The 27746-nt window shown below is 41.3% G+C and overlaps 2 protein-coding genes across 3 annotated transcripts; both read left to right on the forward strand.

Annotated features, from left to right (window-relative positions):
• On the forward strand, positions 1-22930 carry LOC308702459 (patched domain-containing protein 3-like). 2 transcript variants are annotated; one of them, XM_081385312.1, is made up of 6 exons: positions 1-125; positions 612-640; positions 739-1532; positions 6027-6154; positions 20767-20912; positions 20985-22930. In XM_081385312.1, the coding sequence occupies exons 3-6, from the start codon at positions 828-830 to the stop codon at positions 22592-22594; spliced, it is 2589 nt and encodes an 862-aa protein (XP_081241438.1). In that variant the 5' UTR covers positions 1-125; positions 612-640; positions 739-827; the 3' UTR covers positions 22595-22930. The 2 variants fall into 2 exon arrangements, with proteins under 2 accessions (XP_081241438.1, XP_081241437.1); XM_081385311.1 differs by lacking the exon at positions 1-125 and having other exon boundaries at positions 354-640.
• On the forward strand, positions 22892-27568 carry LOC308702472 (uncharacterized protein). The gene is made up of 5 exons (XM_081385329.1): positions 22892-24438; positions 25159-25740; positions 25977-26120; positions 26326-26578; positions 26704-27568. The coding sequence occupies exons 3-5, from the start codon at positions 26067-26069 to the stop codon at positions 27366-27368; spliced, it is 972 nt and encodes a 323-aa protein (XP_081241455.1). The 5' UTR covers positions 22892-24438; positions 25159-25740; positions 25977-26066; the 3' UTR covers positions 27369-27568.
• The last annotated feature ends 178 nt before the right edge of the window (positions 27569-27746 follow it).

Here is a 27746-nt window from a genome sequence, read left to right on the forward strand (position 1 = left end):
ACACATGTCTTTGACTTGAGCGAGTCCTACACGCCTGTCTCTTTAAGAGCACGCGCTTGCGCTTCCCTCACCGCAGGAGCTGGATCACTGCGCGCCGCCGAAGCTCTGTCCGTTCCTGAAGAAAAGTAAGTGTGTTTATCATTTTAAAGTAGAAACATGCACGTTCGTGATAATTATGTTATTATGAGGGTGTCACATTAATCTTGTAAGTTTGTATTCGCACAATAAGACATTTTTCGTTAATCTTCGTCGGAAAGCTAAGAAAGTGAAAGTGAAACTGACAATGTTAGGGCGTAACCCATTCTCGGAATTAGCCTGCAGTTATTTTAGCCATGAGGTTTGTGCACACACACACACACATTAAGAGTAGCGAATATTGAACACACACTGCAAACCGTATAATGGTTTGTGGTTATATTAACCTGTTGATCTGTTAGCCATATTAAGATTATTTTGACATGCTACACCGTTATAGTTGTGGAATTGTCAGACAATTGTTGATTATTTATTTGTTTATGTTCAGTATAGAAATGTATAATATCTGTAGCAATTTCACAGAAGGATTGTAATATTCTTTTATTTGTAATTTCCAAAATGTTCCTCTATTTCAGACCACACACACACCAACACCCTTTTTCCGGTAGGTTGGTAGGCTAGCCTATATATTTATGCAAACCCAAATGTTCATGTGACCTGTAACTGATTAAAGTTGTTTTGAATGTGACTCTCCGTCACCAGTTTTCAAGGACCATCTGAACTATCCAGAGCTTCCTCCTCTGAAAGGCTGTTGTTGGGGCTTTGAAGAAGGACGAGACTGAATCTCCGGGATGATGAAGTGTAGCGCATCTAAAACAGACTGCATTGAAAGGCCTCTGTCTCTGGCCTTTGAAAAGCTCGGTCATGCTGTTGGAAGATATCCATGTGTGTTTCTTTTATCAGCTGTATGTGTGGCTGCTGCCCTTGGATCTGGTTTCATCTTTCTTCACGAGAGGAAGGCAAATGATATTGAAGACCAGTTTACGCCTGTCAATGGACCTGCCAAGTTGGAGAGGGCGATTGTGTTGGAAAATTTCCCACAATCTGAAGAGTTTTCTCGGCTACGGCTTGCGTCTGAAGGCACTTATGCCTCTTTGATCATCACAGGCTTGCACGGAGAAAATATATTAACTGAAGCAGCTTTTAACGACATTATAGAGTTAGATAGAAAAGTGAAAAGTATGACGACAGGAAACAAGACTTTTGAAACCCTCTGTGCCAAAACAAAGGGAAAGTGCATGTCAAACGCAATTTTAGACATCATAAATTACAATGCTGCTGAAGTTGTTTCTTTAAAAGTAAAATATCCATTGAATAATACCGAGTTTTTGGGAGCAACCGTCGGCGGTGTAGAGGTAAAGCCAGAGAGCTCAGAGCTCACCAGTGCCAAAGCAATCAGGCTTTTTTATTTCTTAGACGAGAAGAAGACGGAGGACAACCTTCACTGGCTTGATGGCTGTCTAAAACTCCTCTCAAACTCTACAGAACAGAAAACGGTAAGTAAAAATGCTGAGTTATTAATTAGATAATGACCAGGGCTTGAGATTAACAGCCTCCAAACCAGCCACATGCGTGTGTATTTCAGCGGTGGCGTAACGCAGTCACTCCTACTAGCCACGGTGGCGGGTCGAATTTTATATATAATACATACATTTTTTCAAACTTTAAATAAAAAAAATAAAAATAAAAAAAAGGTACTATACGGATATCCAGACCACACCTGATAGATGACCTACCCCTAACCCCGCCCCTAAACCTACCCCTAACCCCACCCCTAAACCTACCCGTCAATGGGGTCTATGTGATGACATACCCCTAACCCCGCCCCTAAACCTACCCCTAACCCCGCCCCTAAAGCTACCCGTCACTGTGTGGTCCGGATAACCGTATTGTTCAAAAAAAAAAAAAAAGGCATCTGAAATAATAAACATCTTTCAAACATCTTTAAAAAGGCATCTGAAATAATAGGAACGGATGCAATGTAGTGAAATATCTGAAACGCGTCCAATACTAATTTTCCGCAGAATAGATTCAGGATACCAGCTGCTCTTTCTGTCTTATCTCTCCAACAATGAGTTACGCACAAACCCGCCTTTCCTCACTCGCTTCATTTGATCTGGATGAATATTGTTGTTGTTATAGGACTTGAATTTTACTGTGGGATTGCACGTATTGAGCATAATTGTATGCGCTTAAAGCTGCCTCTCATTACTAAATTATAGTTGTGCTTAAACAGTCAAATACACAGAAATGAATGTCAAAATGCCAGTCTTGGCGAGTATTCATTGAAACGCAGTCAGTTATGTTTTATCAGTATAATGGATCTGTGCATCAGGTCTTAAAGTGACAGCAACCTAATATACCTGCTTCCAAATAATGAGATAATATTACAAATATTTATATGGCAGTTTTCCCCATTAAAATGCACCAATGTCAAAATTGTGGCCAGTGAAAATGCAGAGTGGCAAGTATCTTTGGAAAAGCTCTAGCCACAGTGGATGATGAGCAAAAAGCCCTGGTAATGACCATTGTGTGAGTAAATAATTTTATGGAGCAGTGTTTGTTAACACTTTATTTTACAGTGCTCTTGTTACATATGTTACATGTACTTACCATACTAATACCAGTAAATTATGCATAATTACATGCAACTAACCCTCAACCAAACTCTAATCCTACCCTAACCCTATAGTAAGTGCATGTACTGTAGGTAGTCAACCAGAATGCCTATTACCGCCGTGGCACAATTAAAGGATTAGTTCACTTTCAAAAAATGTTTTTGCTGATAATTTACTCACCCTGATGTCATCCAAGATATCCGTGTCGTTCTTTCTTCAGTCGAAAAGAAATTAAGGTTTTTGAGGAAAACATTCCAGGATTTTCAATGGCAACCATCTCTGAGATGCGCCACGCATTGCGTCCTCACGTTGGAAAGGTCACGCGTCACGTCATCTATCTAAGTTATTTGTCTGTGTTCTCCAGTTCAGAAAGGAGGGAAGGGCGAAAAAAATTCCATCTCATTTTCTCATCTTTGTTTTAATTTATTATTATTATTATTGATTTTTTTCCATGACCTTTCCAGCGTGATGACGTATTGCATCTCAGAGATGGTACAAGATGGGCATTTGTGGTTAAAAAGAATATATATATATATATATTTTTTTTTAAATGACCGATGGTTTCGCTAGATAAGACCCTTATTTCTCGACTGGGATTATGTCGAGACTTTGGAGCTGCATTGAGACGGACACTTGAACCTTCAAACCGTTGGTTGCCACTGAATATGAAGAAAAATCCTGGAATGTTTCCCTCAAAAACCTTCATTTCTTTTCGACTGAAGAAAGAAAGACATGGACATCTTGGATTACATCGCGGTGAGTAAATGAAAGTGAACTAATCCTTTAAACCAGTCGCATTTCAAAGTCATTCACAAAATGACCGCCAGGCGCAAAGGGATATTTACATTTACATTTAGCTGACGCTTTTATCCAAAGCGACTTACAATTGCTATATATGTCAGAGGTCACACGCCTCTGGAGCAACTAGGGGTTAAGTGTCTTGCTCAGGGACACATTGGTGTCTCACAGAGGATTCGAACCCGGGTCTCTCACACCAAAGGCATGTGTCTTATCCACTGCGCCACACCACCCCATATATTGTGCAAAACCGCAGCAATTGCCGCATTTTGAAATGTAAGTGGGGTAAATGTCAATTAACAGTAAGGATGAAATACTACAACTATGGTTAACAGAATAGAAAATATTTTTAGAACAAAAAAATAGAATCAAAAGTTAAAAATAGAGACGAGAGCAATATAGCCTATATTTCATATTGTAGAAAACAGAAGCCTATTCCTATAAAAATATTGGGGTTCCCTCGACAAACGCGGCGGCGCGTTCTAACTGCAGCACGAAGCACTTTGGTTTGAGATTTATTTGAATAAAAATAAAATTCACAAACCGCACCCTGGTTGTAAGGACCCAAAGATCCCTGTGGAATTTAATATTGAGATGAACATTTTGTTCATGACAACAAATGAACATGCGTTTTAAGATTGTATTTAGTTTTGCTTGGAAAAAGCTGGTCCAAACCGGAGTAGCGTTTTAATTCTTCAATTATTAAAATAACAAAATATTTAGTTAATAAACTTTTATCGTGGGGGTGCAGGAGTGTTAATCGCCCCTCTTTCATACGGAGAGTGTCGGATAGCCTGATGATGCAGAACAGGCAAAGGCAATATTCTTTTAAGGATAAATCTCTTGATGTGTCCAAATGTAGGCCCTATAGCCTACTGTAGTTTTATTTATTGAATTTAAAGGTTTTTCACACAAAATATCAATTGAAGTGTTCAATCCAGTTGTTGCAACTGGTTTTGTAGAGTTTTAGAGTGTGTGAGCAATGTGTGTGTGATTGTCAACAATCTGGCATTATCCAAACATGAACTGTTGACGAAAATGCGTTCATGCCAACTAAACGAATGTGAGTGATCAGCAGACACAGAGCTCTTTAATTCGTGGCCAACCTCCTTTTAGTGTAAGGAGAATTCTGCTAGGCATTCTGTGTCTTTGAAGCAACAAAGACTAAATCATTTGTTACAGGTTTTTTTTTTTTCTTTTTTTTCTGTGATTTGTGTGGATGACATATACAGTATTATTATTAGCCTTTATGGTGTGTTTTTACCCTGAAATGTTTAATTTCGAGAGAGACCCCAAAAACTTCAACTTGCTAAAAAGAGATCAAGCGTGAGAGAGAGGCAAAGAAAAACGCATGTTAATTTATGTTGCTTTGAACTATTTTCATTTTGTACTGTTTTAATTGTTTAATTTTGCTGCAATTAATTTGGCAATACAAATTTAAAGTGTCGCAAGAATAACAGTCTGTGTTTCTTATTTTGCATTGCAAAGGGAATAAACTCTAAACTCGATGCAACCCTGTTTTAAATAAATAAACTGTCCCGACACTTTATCTAAACCTTGAAATGGTATTTCCATTTGGTATTTGAAACCCTTCAAACTTAATAATTTTTTTTTGAAAACATTATTTCATTTCCAAATCAAATCAAACACAACAAAGCTCCGAAAAGTGTTTCGAATCAATAAATTAACATTTCAAATGTTTTTATTTTTGACAAATGTTAAACTGGGGACAAAATTAGTTTGCGTTGACCACACGCTCCACGAGGCGCATGTTGTTGCGTTGACCACACAGCTATCGCCTGAGCTCTGGCCAGAGAATGAGCTTAACGTCTTGTCATGCAAAGCCTCATTGATGTAGCCTAAAGTTTTCCATTGCAATGTTTTATGTTGAAATGTTTTCATTATTTATTAAAGAAATTTATGCTAATCGTAATAATGTAAGCCTATATAATTCTTAATAAAGAATGCTAAAACACAAATGCTGCCGACTAACATCGGTTATCAAGTCCTGATCATTTAGTTTAATTTATTTCACTGTTATGTTTCAGTTAATAAATCTACTGACAAATTAAAATAACACGAACTATGAGACACATAACCTATTGACAAGCATAACGTTTCTAAATTATAGAAAAATTGGACACATAATGTTAACGCTTAGCCTACTTTGCTTGAATTTGATGCAATAATAAAGCCTACATTTGTTTCAGTTCTAAATTTGTTCTGTAATTTCAGTATTGTGAATATGAATTCGTTTAACTACAATGTTTCACTTGAATTGATCTGCTAGCAGCTCCCAATTGCTCTCAATGAGCCGCGGCGTGGCGGCAGATTACGCGATAGAGAGAATAAACTGACACTTTTCAAGGTCTGTGATTGTAGCGCCTCTTAGCGGTGAAAGGCAGCAAATGCACACCCGCGGGAACAGTGGCGGTAAAAGTATTATTCTGGTTGAGTACCAACTGTAGGTACTTAATATTACTCAGTACTTAAATATATAATTACACTGTGACAATAAAACCTTCAAATAAAGTGTAACCCAGTGTTGTTGTTGTTGTTTTTTCATTTCTACAGGTCCATGTGTCTTACTATACATCAATATCAAGACAGAATGAGCTTGAGACCAATTCAGAATCGGTTATCTCACTCTTCTCTCTTACGTATTCCCTGGCCATTACCATTTCGATTATGTCTTGTTCAAGGTATAAAGAATTAAATATATTCACATAAGTACATGTTTCTATCCCTAAATCTGTGATTCCTCGTTCTCTTCCTTCCTGTGTGATTGATCTCTATAGCATGTCCTCTTCCTCAGGTTAGACTGTCTTACTGATGTCTATAACATGTCCTCTTCCTCAGGTTAGACTGTGTTACTGATGTCTATAGCATGTCCTCTTCCTCAGGATAGACTGTGTGATTGATCTCTATAGCATGTCCTCTTCCTCAGGATAGACTGTGTGATTGATGTCTATAGCATGTCCTCTTCCTCAGGATAGACTGTGTGATTGATGTCTATAGCATGTCCTCTTCCTCAGGATAGACTGTGTGATTGATCTCTATAGCATGTCCTCTTCCTCAGGATAGACTGTGTGATTGATCTCTATAGCATGTCCTCTTCCTCAGGTTAGACTGTGTGATTGATCTCTATAGCATGTCCTCTTCCTCAGGTTAGACTGTGTGATTGATCTCTATAGCATGTCCTCTTCCTCAGGATAGACTGTGTGATTGATCTCTATAGCATGTCCTCTTCCTCAGGATAGACTGTGTGATTGATGTCTATAGCATGTCCTCTTCCTCAGGATAGACTGTGTGATTGATGTCTATAGCATGTCCTCTTCCTCAGAATAGACTGTGTGATTGATGTCTATAGCATGTCCTCTTCCTCAGGATAGACTGTGTGATTGATCTCTATAGCATGTCCTCTTCCTCAGGATAGACTGTGTGATTGATCTCTATAGCATGTCCTCTTCCTCAGGATAAACTGTGTGATTGATGTCTATAGCATGTCCTCTTCCTCAGGATAAACTGTGTGATTGATCTCTATAGCATGTCCTCTTCCTCAGGATAGACTGTGTGATTGATCTCTATAGCATGTCCTCTTCCTCAGGATAGACTGTGTGATTGATCTCTATAGCATGTCCTCTTCCTCAGGATAGACTGTGTGATTGATGTCTATAGCATGTCCTCTTCCTCAGGATAGACTGTGTGATTGATGTCTATAGCATGTCCTCTTCCTCAGGATAGACTGTGTGATTGATCTCTATAGCATGTCCTCTTCCTCAGGATAGACTGTGTGATTGATCTCTATAGCATGTCCTCTTCCTCAGGATAGACTGTGTGATTGTTTGCTATAGCATGTCCTCTTCCTCAGGATAGACTGTGTGATTGATCTCTATAGCATGTCCTCTTCCTCAGGATAGACTGTGTGATTGATGTCTATAGCATGTCCTCTTCCTCAGGATAGACTGTGTGATTGATCTCTATAGCATGTCCTCTTCCTCAGGATAGACTGTGTGATTGATCTCTATAGCATGTCCTCTTCCTCAGGATAGACTGTGTGATTGTTTGCTATAGCATGTCCTCTTCCTCAGGATAGACTGTGTGATTGATCTCTATAGCATGTCCTCTTCCTCAGGATAGACTGTGTGATTGTTTGCTATAGCATGTCCTCTTCCTCAGGATAGACTGTGTGATTGATGTCTATGGCATGTCCTCTTCCTCAGGATAGACTGTGTGATTGATCTCTATAGCATGTCCTCTTCCTCAGGATACACTGTGTGATTGATGTCTATAGCATGTCCTCTTCCTCAGGTTAGACTGTGTGATTGATCTCTATAACATGTCCTCTTCCTCAGGATAGACTGTGTGATTGATCTCTATAGCATGTCCTCTTCCTCAGGTTAGACTGTGTGATTGATCTCTATGGCATGTCCTCTTCCTCAGGTTAGACTGTGTGATTGATCTCTATAGCATGTCCTCTTCCTCAGGATGGACTGTGTGATTGATCTCTATAGCATGTCCTCTTCCTCAGGATAGACTGTGTGTGATTGATGTCTATAGCATGTCCTCTTCCTCAGGATGGACTGTGTGATTGATCTCTATAGCATGTCCTCTTCCTCAGGATAGACTGTGTGTGATTGATGTCTATAGCATGTCCTCTTCCTCGGGTTAGACTGTATGATTGATCTCTATGGCATGTCCTCTTCCTCAGGATAGACTGTGTGATTGATCTCTATAGCATGTCCTCTTCCTCAGGATAGACTGTGTGTGATTGATGTCTATAGCATGTCCTCTTCCTCAGGATGGACTGTGTGATTGATCTCTATAGCATGTCCTCTTCCTCAGGTTAGACTGTGTGATTGATCTCTATAGCATGTCCTCTTCCTCAGGATAGACTGTGTGATTGATGTCTATAGTATGTCCTCTTCCTCAGGATAGACTGTGTGATTGATCTCTATAGCATGTCCTCTTCCTCAGGTTAGATTGTGTGATTGATCTCTATAGCATGTCCTCTTCCTCAGGTTAGACTGTGTGATTGATGTCTATAGCATGTCCTCTTCCTCAGGATAGACTGTGTGATTGATCTCTATAGCATGTCCTCTTCCTCAGGTTAGACTGTATGATTGATCTCTATAGCATGTCCTCTTCCTCAGGTTAGACTGTATTATTGATCTCTATGGCATGTCCTCTTCCTCGGGTTAGACTGTGTGATTGATCTCTATAGCATGTCCTCTTCCTCAGGATAGACTGTGATTGATCTCTATAGCATGTCCTCTTCCTCAGGATAGACTGTGATTGATCTCTATAGCATGTCCTCTTCCCTAGGATAAACTGTGTGATTGATGTCTATAGCATGTCCTCTTCCTCAGGTTAGACTGTATGATTGATCTCTATAGCATGTCCTCTTCCTCGGGTTAGACTGTGTGATTGATCTCCATAGCATGTCCTCTTCCTCAGGATAGACTGTGTGATTGATGTCTATAGCATGTCCTCTTCCTCAGGATAGACTGTGTGATTGATCTCTATGGCATGTCCTCTTCCTCAGGATAGACTGTGTGATTGATCTCTATAGCATGTCCTCTTCCTCAGGATAGACTGTGTGATTGATGTCTATAGCATGTCCTCTTCCTCAGGATAGACTGTGTGATTGATCTCTATGGCATGTCCTCTTCCTCAGGATAGACTGTGTGATTGATGTCTATAGCATGTCCTCTTCCTCGGGATAGACTGTGTGATTGATGTCTATAGCATGTCCTCTTCCTCAGGATAGACTGTGTGATTGATCTCTATAGCATGTCCTCTTCCTCAGGATAGACTGTGTGATTGATGTCTATAGCATGTCCTCTTCCTCGGGATAGACTGTGTGATTGATCTCTATAACATGTCCTCTTCCTCAGGATAGACTGTGTGATTGATCTCTATAGCATGTCCTCTTCCTCAGGATAGACTGTGTGATTGATCTCTATGGCATGTCCTCTTCCTCAGGATAGACTGTGTGATTGATGTCTATAGCATGTCCTCTTCCTTAGGATAAACTGTGTGATTGATGTCTATAGCATGTCCTCTTCCTCGGGATAGACTGTGTGATTGATCTCTATAACATGTCCTCTTCCTCAGGATAGACTGCGTGATTGATCTCTATAGCATGTCCTCTTCCTCAGGTTAGACTGTGTGATTGATGTCTATAGCATGTCCTCTTCCTCGGGTTAGACTGTGTGATTGATGTCTATAGCATTTCCTCTTCCTCAGGATAGACTGTGTGATTGATGTCTATAGCATGTCCTCTTCCTCAGGATAGACTGTGTGATTGATGTCTATAGCATGTCCTCTTCCTCGGGATAGACTGTGTGTGATTGATGTCTATAGCATGTCCTCTTCCTCAGGATAGACTGTATGATTGATCTCTATAGCATGTCCTCTTCCTCAGGATAGACTGTATGATTGATCTCTATAGCATGTCCTCTTCCTCAGGATAGACTGTGTGATCGATGTCTATAGCATGTCCTCTTCCTCAGAATAGACTGTGTGATTGATGTCTATAGCATGTCCTCTTCCTCAGGATAGACTGTATGATTGATCTCTATAGCATGTCCTCTTCCTCAGGATAGACTGTGTGATCGATATCTATAGCATGTCCTCTTCCTCAGGATAGACTGTGTGATTGATGTCTATAGCATGTCCTCTTCCTCAGGTTAGACTGTGTGATTGATGTCTATAGCATGTCCTCTTCCTCAGGTTAGACTGTGTGATTGATGTCTATAGCATGTCCTCTTCCTCAGGTTAGACTGTGTGATTGATGTCTATAGCATGTCCTCTTCCTCAGGATAGACTGTGTGATTGACCTCTATGGCATGTCCTCTTCCTCAGGATAGACTGTGTGATTGATGTCTATAGCATGTCCTCTTCCTCGGGATAGACTGTGTGATTGATCTCTATAGCATGTCCTCTTCCTCAGGATAGACTGTGTGATTGATGTCTATAGCATGTCCTCTTCCTCGGGATAGACTGTGTGATTGATCTCTATAGCATGTCCTCTTCCTCAGGATAGACTGTGTGATTGATCTCTATAGCATGTCCTCTTCCTCAGGATAGACTGTGATTGATCTCTATAGCATGTCCTCTTCCTCAGGATAGACTGTGTGATTGATCTCTATAGCATGTCCTCTTCCTCAGGATAGACTGTGTGATTGATCTTTATGGCATGTCCTCTTCCTCAGGTTAGACTGTGTGATTGATCTTTATGGCATGTCCTCTTCCTCAGGTTAGACTGTTTGATTGATGTCTATAGCATGTCCTCTTCCTCAGGATAGACTGTGTGATTGACCTCTATGTCATGTCCTCTTCCTCAGGTTAGACTGTGTGATTGATCTCTATAGCATGTCCTCTTCCTCAGGTTAGACTGTGTGATTGATGTCTATGGCATGTCCTCTTCCTCAGGATAGACTGTGTGATTGATCTCTATAGCATGTCCTCTTCCTCAGGATAGACTGTGTGATTGATGTCTATAGCATGTCCTCTTCCTCAGGTTAGACTGTGTGATTGATCTCTATAGCATGTCCTCTTCCTCAGGATAGACTGTGTGATTGATCTCTATAGCATGTCCTCTTCCTCAGGTTAGACTGTGTGATTGATGTCTATGGCATGTCCTCTTCCTCAGGATAGACTGTGTGATTGATGTCTATAGCATGTCCTCTTCCTCAGGTTAGACTGTGTGATTGATGTCTATAGCATGTCCTCTTCCTCAGGTTAGAATGTGTGATTGATCTCTATAGCATGTCCTCTTCCTCAGGATAGACTGTGTGATTGATGTCTATAGCATGTCCTCTTCCTCAGGTTAGAATGTGTGATTGATCTCTATAGCATGTCCTCTTCCTCAGGATAGACTGTGTGATTGATGTCTATAGCATGTCCTCTTCCTCAGGTTAGACTGTGTGATTGATGTCTATAGCATGTCCTCTTCCTCAGGATAGACTGTGTGATTGATGTCTATAGCATGTCCTCTTCCTCAGGTTAGAATGTGTGATTGATCTCTATAGCATGTCCTCTTCCTCAGGATAGACTGTGTGATTGATCTCTATAGCATGTCCTCTTCCTCAGGTTAGACTGTGTGATTGATGTCTATAGCATGTCCTCTTCCTCAGGTTAGACTGTGTGATTGATGTCTATAGCATGTCCTCTTCCTCAGGTTAGACTGTATGATTGATCTCTATAATATGTCCTCTTCCTCAGGATAGACTGTGTGATCGATATCTATAGCATGTCCTCTTCCTCAGGATAGACTGTTTGATTGATGTCTATAGCATGTCCTCTTCCTCAGGTTAGACTGTGTGATTGATGTCTATAGCATGTCCTCTTCCTCAGGTTAGACTGTGTGATTGATGTCTATAGCATGTCCTCTTCCTCAGGATAGACTGTGTGTTTGATCTCTTTAGCATGTCCTCTTCCTCAGGATAGACTGTGTGATCGATATCTATAGCATGTCCTCTTCCTCAGGATAGACTGTGTGATTGATGTCTATAGCATGTCCTCTTCCTCAGGATAGACTGTGTGATTGATGTCTACAGCATGTCCTCTTCCTCGGGATAGACTGTGTGATTGATGTCTATAGCATGTCCTCTTCCTCAGGATAGACTGTGTGATTGATGTCTACAGCATGTCCTCTTCCTCAGGATAGACTGTGTGATCGATATCTATAGCATGTCCTCTTCCTCAGGATAGACTGTTTGATTGATGTCTATAGCATGTCCTCTTCCTCAGGTTAGACTGTGTGATTGATGTCTATAGCATGTCCTCTTCCTCAGGTTAGACTGTGTGATTGATGTCTATAGCATGTCCTCTTCCTCAGGATAGACTTTGTGATTGATCTCTATAGCATGTCCTCTTCCTCAGGTTAGACTGTATGATTGATCTCTATAGCATGTCCTCTTCCTCAGGATAGACTGTGTGATCGATATCTATAGCATGTCCTCTTCCTCAGGATAGACTGTTTGATTGATGTCTATAGCATGTCCTCTTCCTCAGGTTAGACTGTGTGATTGATGTCTATAGCATGTCCTCTTCCTCAGGATAGACTGTGTGATTGATCTCTATAGCATGTCCTCTTCCTCAGGATAGACTGTGTGATTGATGTCTATAGCATGTCCTCTTCCTCAGGTTAGACTGTGTGATTGATGTCTATAGCATGTCCTCTTCCTCAGGTTAGAATGTGTGATTGATCTCTATAGCATGTCCTCTTCCTCAGGATAGACTGTGTGATTGATCTCTATAGCATGTCCTCTTCCTCAGGTTAGACTGTGTGATTGATGTCTATAGCATGTCCTCTTCCTCAGGTTAGACTGTGTGATTGATGTCTATAGCATGTCCTCTTCCTCAGGATAGACTGTTTGATTGATGTCTATAGCATGTCCTCTTCCTCAGGTTAGACTGTGTGATTGATGTCTATAGCATGTCCTCTTCCTCAGGTTAGACTGTATGATTGATCTCTATAGCATGTCCTCTTCCTCAGGATAGACTGTGTGATTGATCTCTATAGCATGTCCTCTTCCTCAGGATAGACTGTTTGATTGATGTCTATAGCATGTCCTCTTCCTCAGGTTAGACTGTGTGATTGATGTCTATAGCATGTCCTCTTCCTCAGGTTAGACTGTGTGATTGATGTCTATAGCATGTCCTCTTCCTCAGGATAGACTGTGTGATTGATGTCTATAGCATGTCCTCTTCCTCAGGTTAGACTGTGTGATTGATGTCTATAGCATGTCCTCTTCCTCGGGATAGACTGTGTGATTGATGTCTATAGCATGTCCTCTTCCTCGGGATAGACTGTGTGATTGATGTCTATAGCATGTCCTCTTCCTCAGGTTAGACTGTATGATTGATCTCTATAGCAGGCCCTCTTCCTCAGGATAGACTTTGTGATTGATCTCTATAGCATGCAGGGTTTTTCCTGGCTCAAAATGAGGCGGAGGTGGTAAAATCCTAATAATGTATTTTAATAATAAGGTAATTAAATATTATTTTTCATAGATCATCATATAGCCTAATGTGTTTTCGGCATTATTTTTGTGGGTGGAGGTAATAAGACATTAGGCTGTTTCCAATCAAATTAAATAATTTACATTGAAAAATTATAACTGTATTAAATTAGATTATTTTAAATATTTTTGAATATACAAATAAGGAATGTTGAAAAGAATTATACTTTATGAAACTAAACCGCCAGTAGGAGGCGGCAGGCGACCGTCTTAATGAGCGAGTCATTGAGTCATTCATTCAAACGATTCGTTCAAAAGGCTTCCGAATTCCGAATGAGGCAGTTTATGAATAGGTAATTGAATCTTTGACTCAATCGATTCGTTCAAAACGCTGAATCATTCAGTAATGAAACACGGCTGAGTGTTGCTGTGAGATACGTTACGGTTCTGCTGTGATCTTTGTTTGGAACTATTTCCGCTGCAGAAACAGAACAAAAACAGTCATTGCGTCTCAAATGTAAGTGACTTAATTTTAACTATTTGTTTATTGAACTGTTATGAAATCAGTCTAGGTTTCAGTCTTGATAGCATTCAGGAAAACATCACACTGATCGTGTGTAGCCTAGGCTATATATTGTTTCTTAACTATAATATGTTATAAATAACAGCACGAGCCTCAACAGCGCAACTTTGTTACCGTCAGTACATTAGGTAGGCCTATATTATCAACTATAGGCTATCAATCGCCACTTACATTAATTTAAATAAAACAGAATCATCCTCACGTTTTCGGTGATTCGGAATATTTTTATATTAAATTTTTTTTTAATCAGGGCATTTGTCCGGATGGGCTACAATTCTCTCTCACTTTTCCCTTCAAAAAAGAAAGAAAGAAAAACACACGTGTCCCGGACAAAGTATATGGTCCCAGACAAGCGTTATCGAGTCCTCCTGATCCTTGATTGGTTTTCCATGAAGAGAATTACGTTGTTGAAAACGAAAGTAAAGTGACGCACGTTCATTGCGTTTTACCGAGTTCCGTGTCTTTATTAAACTCAACACAAAATTATTTATCTGTCATCCACCCTCGATTAATTGGAATGGAATGTTTTTATTACTTCTCCGCGCGCAGCAGCAGCACTATACGGTTTGAGAATGGACACAAGCGGTAACCGCAACAGAACCGTCACGGTGGAAAAAGTGTATCTGACCATGACTGTCTGTCCGAGTTTTGTCGAGAGCCGGAGGCGGCACGAAATTTGACGGAGGCGGCCGCCTCATAATTCTCTATGCAGGAAAAACCCTGGCATGTCCTCTTCCTCAGGTTAGACTGTATGATTGATCTCTATAGCATGTCCTCTTCCTCAGGTTAGACTGTATGATTGATCTCTATAGCATGTCCTCTTCCTCAGGATAGACTGTGTGATCGATATCTATAGCATGTCCTCTTCCTCAGGATAGACTGTTTGATTGATGTCTATAGCATGTCCTCTTCCTCAGGTTAGACTGTGTGATTGATCTCTATAGCATGTCCTCTTCCTCAGGATAGACTGTGTGATTGATCTCTATGGCATGTCCTCTTCCTCAGGTTAGACTGTATGATTGATCTCTATGGCATGTCCTCTTCCTCAGGATAGACTGTGTGATTGATCTCTATGGCATGTCCTCTTCCTCAGGTTAGACTGTGTGATTGATGTCTATAGCATGTCCTCTTCCTCAGGTTAGACTGTGTGATTGATCTCTATGGCATGTCCTCTTCCTCAGGTTAGACTGTGTGATTGATCTCTATAGCATGTCCTCTTCCTCAGGTTAGACTGTATGATTGATCTCTATAGCATGTCCTCTTCCTCAGGATAGACTGTGTGATCGATATCTATAGCATGTCCTCTTCCTCAGGATGGACTGTGTGATTGATCTCTATAGCATGTCCTCTTCCTCAGGATAGACTGTATGATTGATCTCTATAGCATGTCCTCTTCCTCAGGATAGACTGTGTGATTGATCTCTATAGCATGTCCTCTTCCTCAGGATAGACTGTGTGATTGATCTCTATAGCATGTCCTCTTCCTCAGGATAAACTGTGTGATTGATGTCTATAGCATGTCCTCTTCCTCAGGATAGACTGTGTGATTGATCTCTATAGCATGTCCTCTTCCTCAGGATAGACTGTGTGATTGATGTCTACAGCATGTCCTCTTCCTCGGGATAGACTGTGTGATTGATGTCTATAGCATGTCCTCTTCCTCAGGTTAGACTGTGTGATTGATCTCTATGGCATGTCCTCTTCCTCAGGTTAGACTGTGTGATTGATCTCTATAGCATGTCCTCTTCCTCAGGATAGACTGTATGATTGATCTTTATGGCATGTCCTCTTCCTCAGGATGGACTGTGTGATTGATGTCTATAGCATGTCTTCTTCCTCAGGATAGACTGTGTGATTGATCTCTATGGCATGTCCTCTTCCTCAGGATAGACTGTGTGATTGATGTCTATAGCATGTCCTCTTCCTCAGGATAGACTGTATGATTGATCTCTATGGCATGTCCTCTTCCTCAGGATGGACTGTGTGATTGATGTCTATAGCATGTCCTCTTCCTCAGGATAGACTGTGTGATTGATCTCTATAGCATGTCCTCTTCCTCAGGTTAGACTGTATGATTGATCTCTATAGCATGTTCTCTTCCTCAGGATAGACTGTGTGATTGATGTCTATAGCATGTCCTCTTCCTCAGGTTAGACTGTGTGATTGATGTCTATAGCATGTCCTCTTCCTCAGGATAGACTGTGTGATTGATCTCTATAGCATGTCCTCTTCCTCAGGTTAGACTGTGTGATTGATGTCTATAGCATGTCCTCTTCCTCGGGATAGACTGTGATTGATCTCTATAGCATGTCCTCTTCCTCAGGATAGACTGTGTGATTGATGTCTATAGCATGTCCTCTTCCTCGGGATAGACTGTGTGATTGATGTCTATAGCATGTCCTCTTCCTCAGGTTAGACTGTGTGATTGATCTCTATAACATGTCCTCTTCCTCAGGATAGACTGTGTGATTGATGTCTATAGCATGTCCTCTTCCTCGGGATAGACTGTGTGATTGATGTCTATAGCATGTCCTCTTTCTCAGGATAGACTGTGTGATTGATGTCTATAGCATGTCCTTTTCCTCAGGTTAGACTGTGTGATTGATCTCTATGGCATGTCCTCTTCCTCGGGTTAGACTGTGTGATTGATGTCTATAGCATGTCCTCTTCCTCAGGATAGACTGTGTGATTGATCTCTATAGCATGTCCTCTTCCTCAGGTTAGACTGTGTGATTGATCTCTATGGCATGTCCTCTTCCTCAGGATAGACTGTGTGATTGATGTCTATAGCATGTCCTCTTCCTCGGGATAGACTGTGTGATTGATGTCTATAGCATGTCCTCTTCCTCGGGATAGACTGTGTGATTGATGTCTATAGCATGTCCTCTTCCTCAGGATAGACTGTGATTGATCTCTATAACATGTCCTCTTCCTCAGGATAGACTGTGTGATTGATGTCTATAGCATGTCCTCTTCCTCGGGATAGACTGTGTGATTGATGTCTATAGCATGTCCTCTTCCTCAGGTTAGACTGTGTGATTGATGTCTATAGCATGTCCTTTTCCTCAGGTTAGACTGTGTGATTGATCTCTATGGCATGTCCTCTTCCTCGGGTTAGACTGTGTGATTGATCTCTATAGCATGTCCTCTTCCTCAGGATAGACTGTGTGATTGATGTCTATAGCATGTCCTCTTCCTCAGGATAGACTGTGTGATTGATGTCTATAGCATGTCCTTTTCCTCAGGTTAGACTGTGTGATTGATCTCTATGGCATGTCCTCTTCCTCGGGTTAGACTGTGTGATTGATCTCTATAGCATGTCCTCTTCCTCAGGATAGACTGTGTGATTGATCTCTATAGCATGTCCTCTTCCTCAGGATAGACTGTGTGATTGATCTCTATAGCATGTCCTCTTCCTCAGGTTAGACTGTGTGATTGATGTCTATAGCATGTCCTCTTCCTCAGGATAGACTGTGTGATTGATCTCTATGGCATGTCCTCTTCCTCAGGATGGACTGTGTGATTGATCTCTATAGCATGTCCTCTTCCTCAGGATAGACTGTGTGATTGATGTCTATAGCATGTCCTCTTCCTCGGGTTAGACTGTGTGATTGATCTCTATAGCATGTCCTCTTCCTCAGGATAGACTGTGTGATTGATCTCTATAGCATGTCCTCTTCCTCAGGTTAGACTGTGTGATTGATCTCTATAGCATGTCCTCTTCCTCAGGATAGACTGTATGATTGATCTCTATAGCATGTCCTCTTCCTCAGGATAGACTGTGTGATCGATGTCTATAGCATGTCCTCTTCCTCAGGTTAGACTGTATGATTGATCTCTATAGCATGTCCTCTTCCTCAGGATAGACTGTATGATTGATCTCTATAGCATGTCCTCTTCCTCGGGATAGACTGTGTGATTGATCTCTATAGCATGTCCTCTTCCTCAGGATAGACTGTATGATTGATCTCTATAGCATGTCCTCTTCCTCGGGATAGACTGTGTGATTGATCTCTATAGCATATCCTCTTCCTCAGGTTAGACTGTATGATTGATCTCTATAGCATGTCCTCTTCCTCAGGTTAGACTGTGTGATTGATGTCTATAGCATGTCCTCTTCCTCAGGTTAGACTATATGATTGATCTCTATGGCATGTCCTCTTCCTCAGGTTAGACTGTAAGATTGATCTCTATGGCATGTCCTCTTCCTCAGGTTAGACTGTATGATTGATCTCTATGGCATGTCCTCTTCCTCAGGTTAGACTGTATGATTGATCTCTATGGCATGTCCTCTTCCTCAGGATAGACTGTATGATTGATCTCTATAGCATGTCCTCTTCCTCAGGTTAGACTGTGTGATTGATGTCTATAGCATGTCCTCTTCCTCAGGATAGACTGTGTGATTGATCTCTATAGCATGTCCTCTTCCTCAGGTTAGACTGTGTGATTGATCTCTATGGCATGTCCTCTTCCTCAGGTTAGACTGTGTGATTGATCTCTATAGCATGTCCTCTTCCTCAGGATAGACTGTATGATTGATCTCTATGGCATGTCCTCTTCCTCAGGATGGACTGTGTGATTGATGTCTATAGCATGTCCTCTTCCTCAGGATAGACTGTGTGATTGATCTCTATGGCATGTCCTCTTCCTCAGGATAGACTGTGTGATTGATGTCTATAGCATGTCCTCTTCCTCAGGATAGACTGTATGATTGATCTCTATGGCATGTCCTCTTCCTCAGGATGGACTGTGTGATTGATGTCTATAGCATGTCCTCTTCCTCAGGATAGACTGTGTGATTGATCTCTATAGCATGTCCTCTTCCTCAGGTTAGACTGTTTGATTGATCTCTATAGCATGTCCTCTTCCTCAGGATAGACTGTGTGATTGATGTCTATAGCATGTCCTCTTCCTCAGGTTAGACTGTGTGATTGATGTCTATAGCATGTCCTCTTCCTCGGGATAGACTGTGATTGATCTCTATAGCATGTCCTCTTCCTCAGGTTAGACTGTGTGATTGATGTCTATAGCATGTCCTCTTCCTCGGGATAGACTGTATGATTGATCTCTATAGCATGTCCTCTTCCTCAGGATAGACTGTGTGATCGATATCTATAGCATGTCCTCTTCCTCAGGATAGACTGTGTGATCGATATCTATAGCATGTCCTCTTCCTCAGGTTAGAATGTGTGATTGATGTCTATAGCATGTCCTCTTCCTCAGGTTAGACTGTGTGATTGATGTCTATAGCATGTCCTCTTCCTCAGGATAGACTGTGTGATTGATGTCTATAGCATGTCCTCTTCCTCAGGATAGACTGTGTGATTGACCTCTATGTCATGTCCTCTTCCTCAGGTTAGACTGTGTGATTGATGTCTATAGCATGTCCTCTTCCTCAGGATAGACTGTGTGATTGATGTCTATAGCATGTCCTCTTCCTCAGGATAGACTGTGTGATTGATGTCTATAGCATGTCCTCTTCCTCAGGTTAGACTGTGTGATTGATGTCTATAGCATGTCCTCTTCCTCAGGATAGACTGTGTGATTGATGTCTATAGCATGTCCTCTTCCTCAGGATAGACTGTATGATTGATCTTTATAGCATGTCCACTTCCTCAGGATAGACTGTGATTGATCTCTATAGCATGTCCTCTTCCTCAGGATAGACTGTGTGATCGATATCTATAGCATGTCCTCTTCCTCAGGATAGACTGTGTGATTGATGTCTATAGCATGTCCTCTTCCTCAGGTTAGACTGTTTGATTCATGTCTATAGCATGTCCTCTTCCTCAGGTTAGACTGTGTGATTGATGTCTATAGCATGTCCTCTTCCTCAGGTTAGACTGTGTGATTGATGTCTATAGCATGTCCTCTTCCTCAGGTTAGACTGTGTGATTGATGTCTATAGCATGTCCTCTTCCTCAGGTTAGACTGTGTGATTGATGTCTATAGCATGTCCTCTTCCTCAGGATAGACTGTGTGATTGATCTCTATGGCATGTCCTCTTCCTCAGGATAGACTGTGTGATTAATCTCTATGGCATGTCCTCTTCCTCAGGATAGACTGTGTGATTGATGTCTATAGCATGTCCTCTTCCTCAGGTTAGACTGTGTGATTGATGTCTATAGCATGTCCTCTTCCTCAGGATAGACTGTGTGATTGATCTCTATGGCATGTCCTCTTCCTCAGGATAGACTGTGTGATTGATGTCTATAGCATGTCCTCTTCCTCAGGTTAGACTGTGTGATTGATGTCTATAACATGTCCTCTTCCTCAGGTTAGACTGTGTGATTGACCTCTATGTCATGTCCTCTTCCTCAGGTTAGACTGTTTGATTGATGTCTATAGCATGTCCTCTTCCTCAGGATAGACTGTGTGATTGACCTCTATGTCATGTCCTCTTCCTCAGGTTAGACTGTGTGATTGATCTCTATGGCATGTCCTCTTCCTCAGGATAGACTGTGTGATTGACCTCTATGTCATGTCCTCTTCCTCAGGTTAGACTGTGTGATTGATCTCTATGGCATGTCCTCTTCCTCAGGATAGACTGTGTGATTGACGTCTATGTCATGTCCTCTTCCTCAGGTTAGACTGTGTGATTGATGTCTATAGCATGTCCTCTTCCTCAGGATAGACTGTGTGATTGATCTCTATAGAATGTCCTCTTCCTCAGTATAGACTGTGTGATTGATGTCTATAGCATGTCCTCTTCCTCAGGATAGACTTTGTGATTGATCCCTATAGCAATCCTCTTCCTCAGGTTAGACCCTGTCAGGACGAAGGTGTGGGTGGCTACGTTCGGTGTGGTCTCCGCTGGGATGGCTGTGTTGGCCAGCTTTGGTCTGCTGCTGTTCTGTGGGATGCCGTTTGCCATGACCGTGGCCACAGCCCCCTTTCTGATTCTGGGTAAATGTTATGTATTTCATCATCTAGTAGGTGTCTCACAGCTGACGGCTCACCGTCTCTGCTTTCCTCCAGGTGTTGGCGTTGATGACATGTTCATTATGATCTCCTGCTGGCAGAAGACTGAAGTTCATAAAGCCGTTGAGCTTCGTTTAGCAGAAACGTACAAAGAGGCCGGCGTGTCCATCACTATCACCACACTGACAGATGTGCTGGCTTTCTACATCGGCCTCATGACGCCCTTCCGCTCAGTTCAGTCCTTCTGCATGTACACCAGCACAGCTCTTCTGTTCTGCTACATCTTCAACATCACCTTCTTTGGCGCGTGTATCGCACTGAACGGACGGAGAGAGAAAGCCAACAGACACTGGCTGACCTTCATGAAACTCCCAGAAGCCACTGGTGATGATGGAGGCTGTTGTGTTGGTGGGGCGTATGATAAAAACACAGATAAGGAATTTGAAATGCCAATAGATTCATTCTTTAAAAACTATTACGGCCCTTTTCTGACAAGAGTGTGGGTTAAGGCGCTCGTGTGTCTGATCTATGCCGGGTATTTGGCAGTCAGTATCTATGGATGCCTCCAAATGCAGGAAGGTCTAGATCTGAAGCATTTAGCAGCAGACGGCTCATATGTTGGTAGTTACTATGACAAAGAAGATGATTTCTTCTCTGCCTTTGGTCCCAATGTCATGTTAGTTATAAAGGATGAAGACTTTCAGTACTGGAACCCAACTGCTCGTGAAAGTCTTGACTTGTGTTTGGAAAAATTTCAAAATCTGCCAGTGGCAGATTCAGGCATTTCACCCATTTCTTGGCTGAGTGCGTACATGCAGTTTGGACAGAAGGCAGGTCTCAATTTAGACGATGAAATTCAATTCAAACGCTATTTAGCTACATTTCTTAATCGGTCTGGTTTTAGTCAAGATGTTAATTTCACTAACAATCAAATCCATGCGTCACGAATGTTCGTTCTGTCTGTGAACATCCGCACAGCGATCGATGAGAAGAACATGCTGAATGCATTTAGAGAAACCGCAGAAAAATGTGGTAAGTTGCAGCCATCCGTTGATCTGATAGTGTATCACCCCGCATTCATCTATTTCGACCAATATGCCGTCATCATCACTAATACAATCCAAAATGTAGTAGTTGCTACATGTGCAATGCTAGTCATTTCACTCCTGTTGATCCCAAACCCTCTTTGCTCTCTCTGGGTGACATTTGCCATCGCATCTGTCATTGTGGGAGTGGCCGGTTTCATGGCATTATGGGATGTTAGTTTAGACTCTGTGTCTATGATTAATCTTGTTATGTGTATCGGGTTTTCTGTCGACTTCTCTGCTCACATATGCTATGCTTTTGTGTCAAGTGAAAAGTCCTCAGCGAATGAGAGAGCCACAGATGCCATCACTAAACTGGGCTATCCCATCATTCAGGGTGCGGTGTCCACTATTGCCGGTGTGGTGGTGCTCTCGACTGCTAAAAGCTACCTCTTTAGGACCTTCTTCAAAATCATGTTCTTAGTCATTCTGTTTGGGGCCGTCCATGGCATCATATTCATACCGGTGTTCCTGACCTTCCTCGGCAATTTTAGTAACCGTCATGAAAGAAAAAAAGAAAATCGTCCAGAGCAAAATGGAATGATTGCTTTCACAGAGTCTGCTGATACTGACTGTTGCTGAGCTTACTTTACTGAAAGATTTTGTGTGTTGAAGTTACTAATCAAGCATATATTTTAAACATATATATTTGTATCCTTGTCATCAGTATTATTTCATATTGACATCTGTTCATTTAAACACCTCAATGCAAACACAACTTTGCTTTTGTAATCCAATTACATTCAAGTACATTGATTAAACTGCATTACTGAACATTAGAACTTATTCTCTTCAGTGACAATTATACTGAGATTGAGTCATTTATGACAGTATATACACAAATGCTTGAACACATCTGCCATATATTTCTGCTTGTTTGCAGTGCAAGGGTCAATAAAAAACTGGTTCTTTGAACAAGTACAGCGTTTTCTTTATTCAAAACATGATGTGTGTAAAGTAGGGATGGGCAATATATTATCATTTTAGCCTGGTTAAAACCAGACCCTTCTCAGTTGAAACTGAGTGAAGGGTCTTGGGAAGCTATGTAGACGAATCATTTCCAAAGGGGCGTCACCAACCGACGTAGCTCAGCTTGATTGACAGGTGATCTGACCAATCATACTTCGCCATACGCCATTTTGTCCGACAAAGCAGTCAGGAGAGTAGATTAACATAGGAGGATTTGAACTTGAAAAACGGAGGAATTAACATTCCTTCTTATGTTTGTTCATGTTTATTTGAGGCTATAAATTAACTAGAAGGAAGAGATGATCGGTTCACAAGAACAGCTTTAACTGATGCTCTACAGCGATCTGTCACGGAACATTAAAGAGCAACAAAACGGTATTTACAGGGTAGCCGCGGGGTCTTAAAAGTCTTAAAAAAGTCTTAAATTTCATGTTCCTAAATTAAGGCCTTAAAAAGTCTTAAATTCCGTTGTCCAAGTCTTAATTTTTAAACGAAGGTCTTACATTTCATTATACTAGCCTATTTATTCAAAGTCAACCAGACTGCAACGCACGGTGAAATGGAAAAAAAAAACAAAAACAACAACAACGTGAAAATTCAACATGGTGTAGCGTAACGTCACGTCAGAGAACGTCTTGGAGTATGCGCAAACAGTCGTTTGGGTTTTCGCGCCGGCGGGATCAACATTCAGTCAGTCGAGAGGAGCGTCATGGGGAAGTGTCGTTTTAATACACAGTGGCTCTTAGATGCTAAGTATAGAGATTGGGTGAGGGCGGTTCCGGGAAGAAACGTCGAAGCACGATGCTGTGTGTGTCGGAAGACGTTCAAGCTGACTACATTAGGTCATCTCGCTTTGGAGTCTCACATGAAGAGCGTGAAACACAACGCAGCAGCCCTTCATCAACCAGCCGCCCATCGCTCAATTCTGCACGGCTCAACCTCCGAATGAACCTCGAGTTAGCACTAGCAACAGGAACGAAAGTCAGCAGCACCAGCAGAGCCAGACATCATCGATAAGAACAGCAACAGCACAAGGGCCGAGAAGTGGCGTGATGCATGTCGGTGGAGCCCCGACACTTCGGGCAGAGGTGCTATGGATTCTACACACAATTTATGACCACCACTCGTACAACTCAAATGAAGGAATAAACGAAATCTTTAAGGTGATGTTCGATGACTCTGAAATTGCTGCAGCGTTCACCTGCGGCAAAAACAAAACATCTTATATTACGAAATTCGGCCTGGCTCCATACATAACAAAGTTGTTGGTAAAAGACGTTAACGAGGCAAGTGGTGGATTCGTTGCCATGTTTGATGAGAGTCTCAACAAAACTACAAAAACCAAGCAAATGGACATCCACCTCCGTTATTGGAGTGGCGACCGTGTTGCCTCCAGATATCTTGGCTCCCAGTTTATGGGTCATGGAAAAGCTGAAGACCTACTGAAAAATTTTAAAGTAAGTGTTTTCTTTTCATTAAGCTTGATTAAGTTAAATGTTTATTACTGTTGTGTTATACTAATTGTTATTTTAGGTTTCTTAGGTTTATCTATTGGTAGTGTTTTATTGTGGTGAGTTGTAGTTTGCATTCTGATAACTACTAGCTAGGCAGCTAAGATTAACTAACTTCCCTAGTTCAGTCATTTGGTGCCATGCTTCTGACGATCTAATGCCATCTAGTGGCATTATTGGTGGCTAGTGATGTTCCGCTTGATGCAGTTCACATTAAATATATTTCTTGGTGGAAGAATGATTATCTATGAATAAATCATTACATTTCTCGTTGTTTTGCCTTAGTTTACTTTATAAAACTTTGCCAGGTATTTATAGTAACAGTTTTAGAAAATCAATAAACCCCGTAGCCGTAGGCCGTAGGTTACACTGATTTTACAACAGCCAAGGGGGGTTTAATTAAACAACGCGCCTTAGCTGTTGTAGAATCAGTGTAACCCATGGCCTCTCGGCTTAATTCTCAATACTACTTATTCAACTTCCACAACATTCTATTACTTGTACACAACACAGTATTGATTTGTCGTTGCTTTGAACAAAGGCCAAATGCCTTTTGATCTGAGATATGCACAAAAGGAATTATGAAAAAAAACTGCCGATATGTATGAAATGCATTATGTGTCAATTTGTATAATAAAAAAATATATATATCTTTATCATCTCCAGGAATGTATCAGTGATCTTGATCAGCGGAGAATGGTGTCTATTTCAATGGATGGACCAAACGTAAACTGGAAATTCTTTGAGATGCTTCAGCAGGAGCATGGTGAGCATAATGGTGGGAAGCAGCTGGCAGTGGTTGGGACATGCGGCCTCCATACCCTTCATAATGCTGTCAAGGCAGGGTTCAACTCCTGGCATATGGAGAAGATATTAAGAGCTCTTCACTTTCTCTTCTTAAATGTGCCAGCAAGAAGAGAGGACTTCATCACTGTGACAGGATCAAGCACTTTCGCCCTACCCTTTTGTGGGCACCGGTGGATTGAAAACTTGCCTGTTGCCGAAGGAGCCCTCCAAATATGGCCCAACATTCTCAAATATGTAGCAGCTGTAAGAAACAAAGATGTCAACAATCCAGCCACCTCATCATAAGACACCATCGAGGTGGCAGCAAAAGATCCCTTTGTAATAGCCAAGCTGGAGTTTTTCACCGCAGTATGCCGAAATGTATCACCATTCCTCACTAAGTATCAAACTGATGCGCCGGTCCTGCCATTCATCGCACACGACCTAGCAGAACTAATAAAGGTGAGTTAGATTTTCTGTGTTCATGTTGTAAATGTGATCTAAATAACTATAGTCATATTGTAAAGCTTGGGAACCCCTTTGAATTATTTGGACTTTTGTTCATCACTGCAGGGTTTTCATAGCAGTAATCCAGATTACTTATCCCTATTGTGACAAATCCAAATTATTAATCTCTGTATATAATCTCATAAACTCTGTGTTTTTTGTTTGTTTGTCATGCTTCAACTTATTTGCAGAGCTTGCTGAGGAGATTCGTTAAAATAGACCTTCTTCGAGATGCTACCCCTGCACAACTAGTCCGTCTCGATGTCACTGAAAAGGAGGCAATGGTACCTGTGAGGGCCATTGGCATTGGCATTGGAGCGGAAAATGCCATCAAGGTATGTATGGGTCCATATTTTTCTTTGGCCTAAAAATCCAGATATACTGTAAGTATAGTCATTGAAATTGAGCTTTTTAGTCATGAAAAAGTCAGAGAAGATTATTTTATTTAGTGTTCTCAGTTGGTCCACTTGTTTAGTTATCAGGGGAGATGTGGGACTGCTACTTCAGTTTTTCCTCAGTTAGTTCTATTCCCTGTATTAGGAACTTCAGAAACAGAGTAAGACCACTGGAGAGCTTTCTGTTCTTCAGTTCAGAAAAGAGTGCATGGAGGGTCTGATCAAAATAGTGAGGAAGCTTCAGGACAAAAGCCCTTTGAAATACCCAACGGTGAGACGGATGAGTTGTCTTGATCCGGCCAAGATGTACACCTCTCCTGAGCTCTGTCAGAGCCAGATGAAAGGCCTAGTTAAACAGTTTATCCAGGACAAGCAGTTGGATGGTGGAATTGCTGCCGGTAGATAATGTCTCCTTTCATAATTGAAAAAATATTGTACTGACATGAACTGAGACATATTGTTTCCTAATGAACCTTTTCTTATATACTGTGCGTGACACTGACGTTATTTTCTCATTCCTCAGGTGACCTAATCACCCAGCAGTTTGCCCAGTTGTTGTCATTGGAAGTGCGGGACAGGGAGGAGTTCTTTGCCTACAAACCTTTGGAGAAGCGGCTGGATGTTTTCCTCCATATTTACATCAGTCATCCTTACCCCCAGCTGTGGGCTTTCATCCAGAAGCTGTTATTGCTCTCACACGGACAGGCCACGGTTGAAAGGGGCTTCTCGGTGAATAAGGAGGTGGAAATCTCAAATATTCAGGAAGATACCATTGTTGCACACAGAATTGTATGCGATTATGTGTCACTGCACGGAGGTGTCTTGAAGGTACCCTTGACATCAGGACTTCTGTCCTCAGTTGTGTCTGCAAGGAGCAGGTATAGAATTTATCTCGAAACCGAAAAACAAAAAAAGGTATCAGAAGCCCAAGGCTTTAAACGGAAAGCAATTGAGGAGCAATTGCAGCAATTGAGAAAGAAAAGATCAGCCATTCAGGAAGTGGCTGGCAACCTAGCCAGGGATGCAGACAAATTAGCAGAGCAGGCAGAATCAAAGCACGGAAGCAAGATGACTGAACTTATTGTAAAATCGAACGCTTTCAGAAGGAGCCACAAAGACAAACTGGCTGAGCTTAAGAATATAGATGAAGAGATTGTTGCCAAAGGTGTTGAGCTAAGAAACTTGTAGGTACTACTGTGATTTGGTGTTGTTGTGATGTACTGAAAACTCTCTCTCCTATCTACCTCTCTCTTGCTCTCCTATCTATTGCTCTCTCTTAAAACTAAAACTTAGTCTGTATATTATGAATGTTTTGATATTTACCTAAAACATCACTTTGCAGTGTAATAATAAATGTTTTATTAATTAAAACCTTTGTTAGTAATTGTCATTATTGGGATTTGATCTGGTATTTTACGACTGCATAATGGGTGCGACGTAGGTCTTAATTTTCATTAAAGTGGTCTTAAAAAGGTCTTTAAAAAGTCTTAAATTTGGGGTGATCAAACCTGGGGAAACCCTGATTTATGGTTTAAATTTATTTTAAAAAATTACCAAATTTGAAAG

Source organism: Scardinius erythrophthalmus (genome assembly GCF_964197995.2).
Source record: "Scardinius erythrophthalmus genome assembly, chromosome: 1".
Lineage (NCBI taxonomy): Eukaryota > Metazoa > Chordata > Actinopteri > Cypriniformes > Leuciscidae > Scardinius > Scardinius erythrophthalmus.

What these genes read in the sequence shown, in the direction of transcription:
- LOC308702472 (XM_081385329.1), top strand. Translation starts at nt 26,067, where the DNA reads ATGGTACCTGTGAGGGCCATTGGCATTGGCATTGGAGCGGAAAATGCC. An exon ending in GAGCGGAAAATGCCATCAAG is followed by an intron (nt 26,121 to 26,325) that starts GTATGTATGGGT and finishes TCCCTGTATTAG; the next exon opens with GAACTTCAGAAACAGAGTAA. An exon ending in GGATGGTGGAATTGCTGCCG is followed by an intron (nt 26,579 to 26,703) that starts GTAGATAATGTC and finishes CTCATTCCTCAG; the next exon opens with GTGACCTAATCACCCAGCAG.
- LOC308702459 (XM_081385312.1), top strand. Translation starts at nt 828, where the DNA reads ATGATGAAGTGTAGCGCATCTAAAACAGACTGCATTGAAAGGCCTCTG. An exon ending in TCGATTATGTCTTGTTCAAG is followed by an intron (nt 6,155 to 20,766) that starts GTATAAAGAATT and finishes CCTCTTCCTCAG; the next exon opens with GTTAGACCCTGTCAGGACGA. An exon ending in AGCCCCCTTTCTGATTCTGG is followed by an intron (nt 20,913 to 20,984) that starts GTAAATGTTATG and finishes GCTTTCCTCCAG; the next exon opens with GTGTTGGCGTTGATGACATG.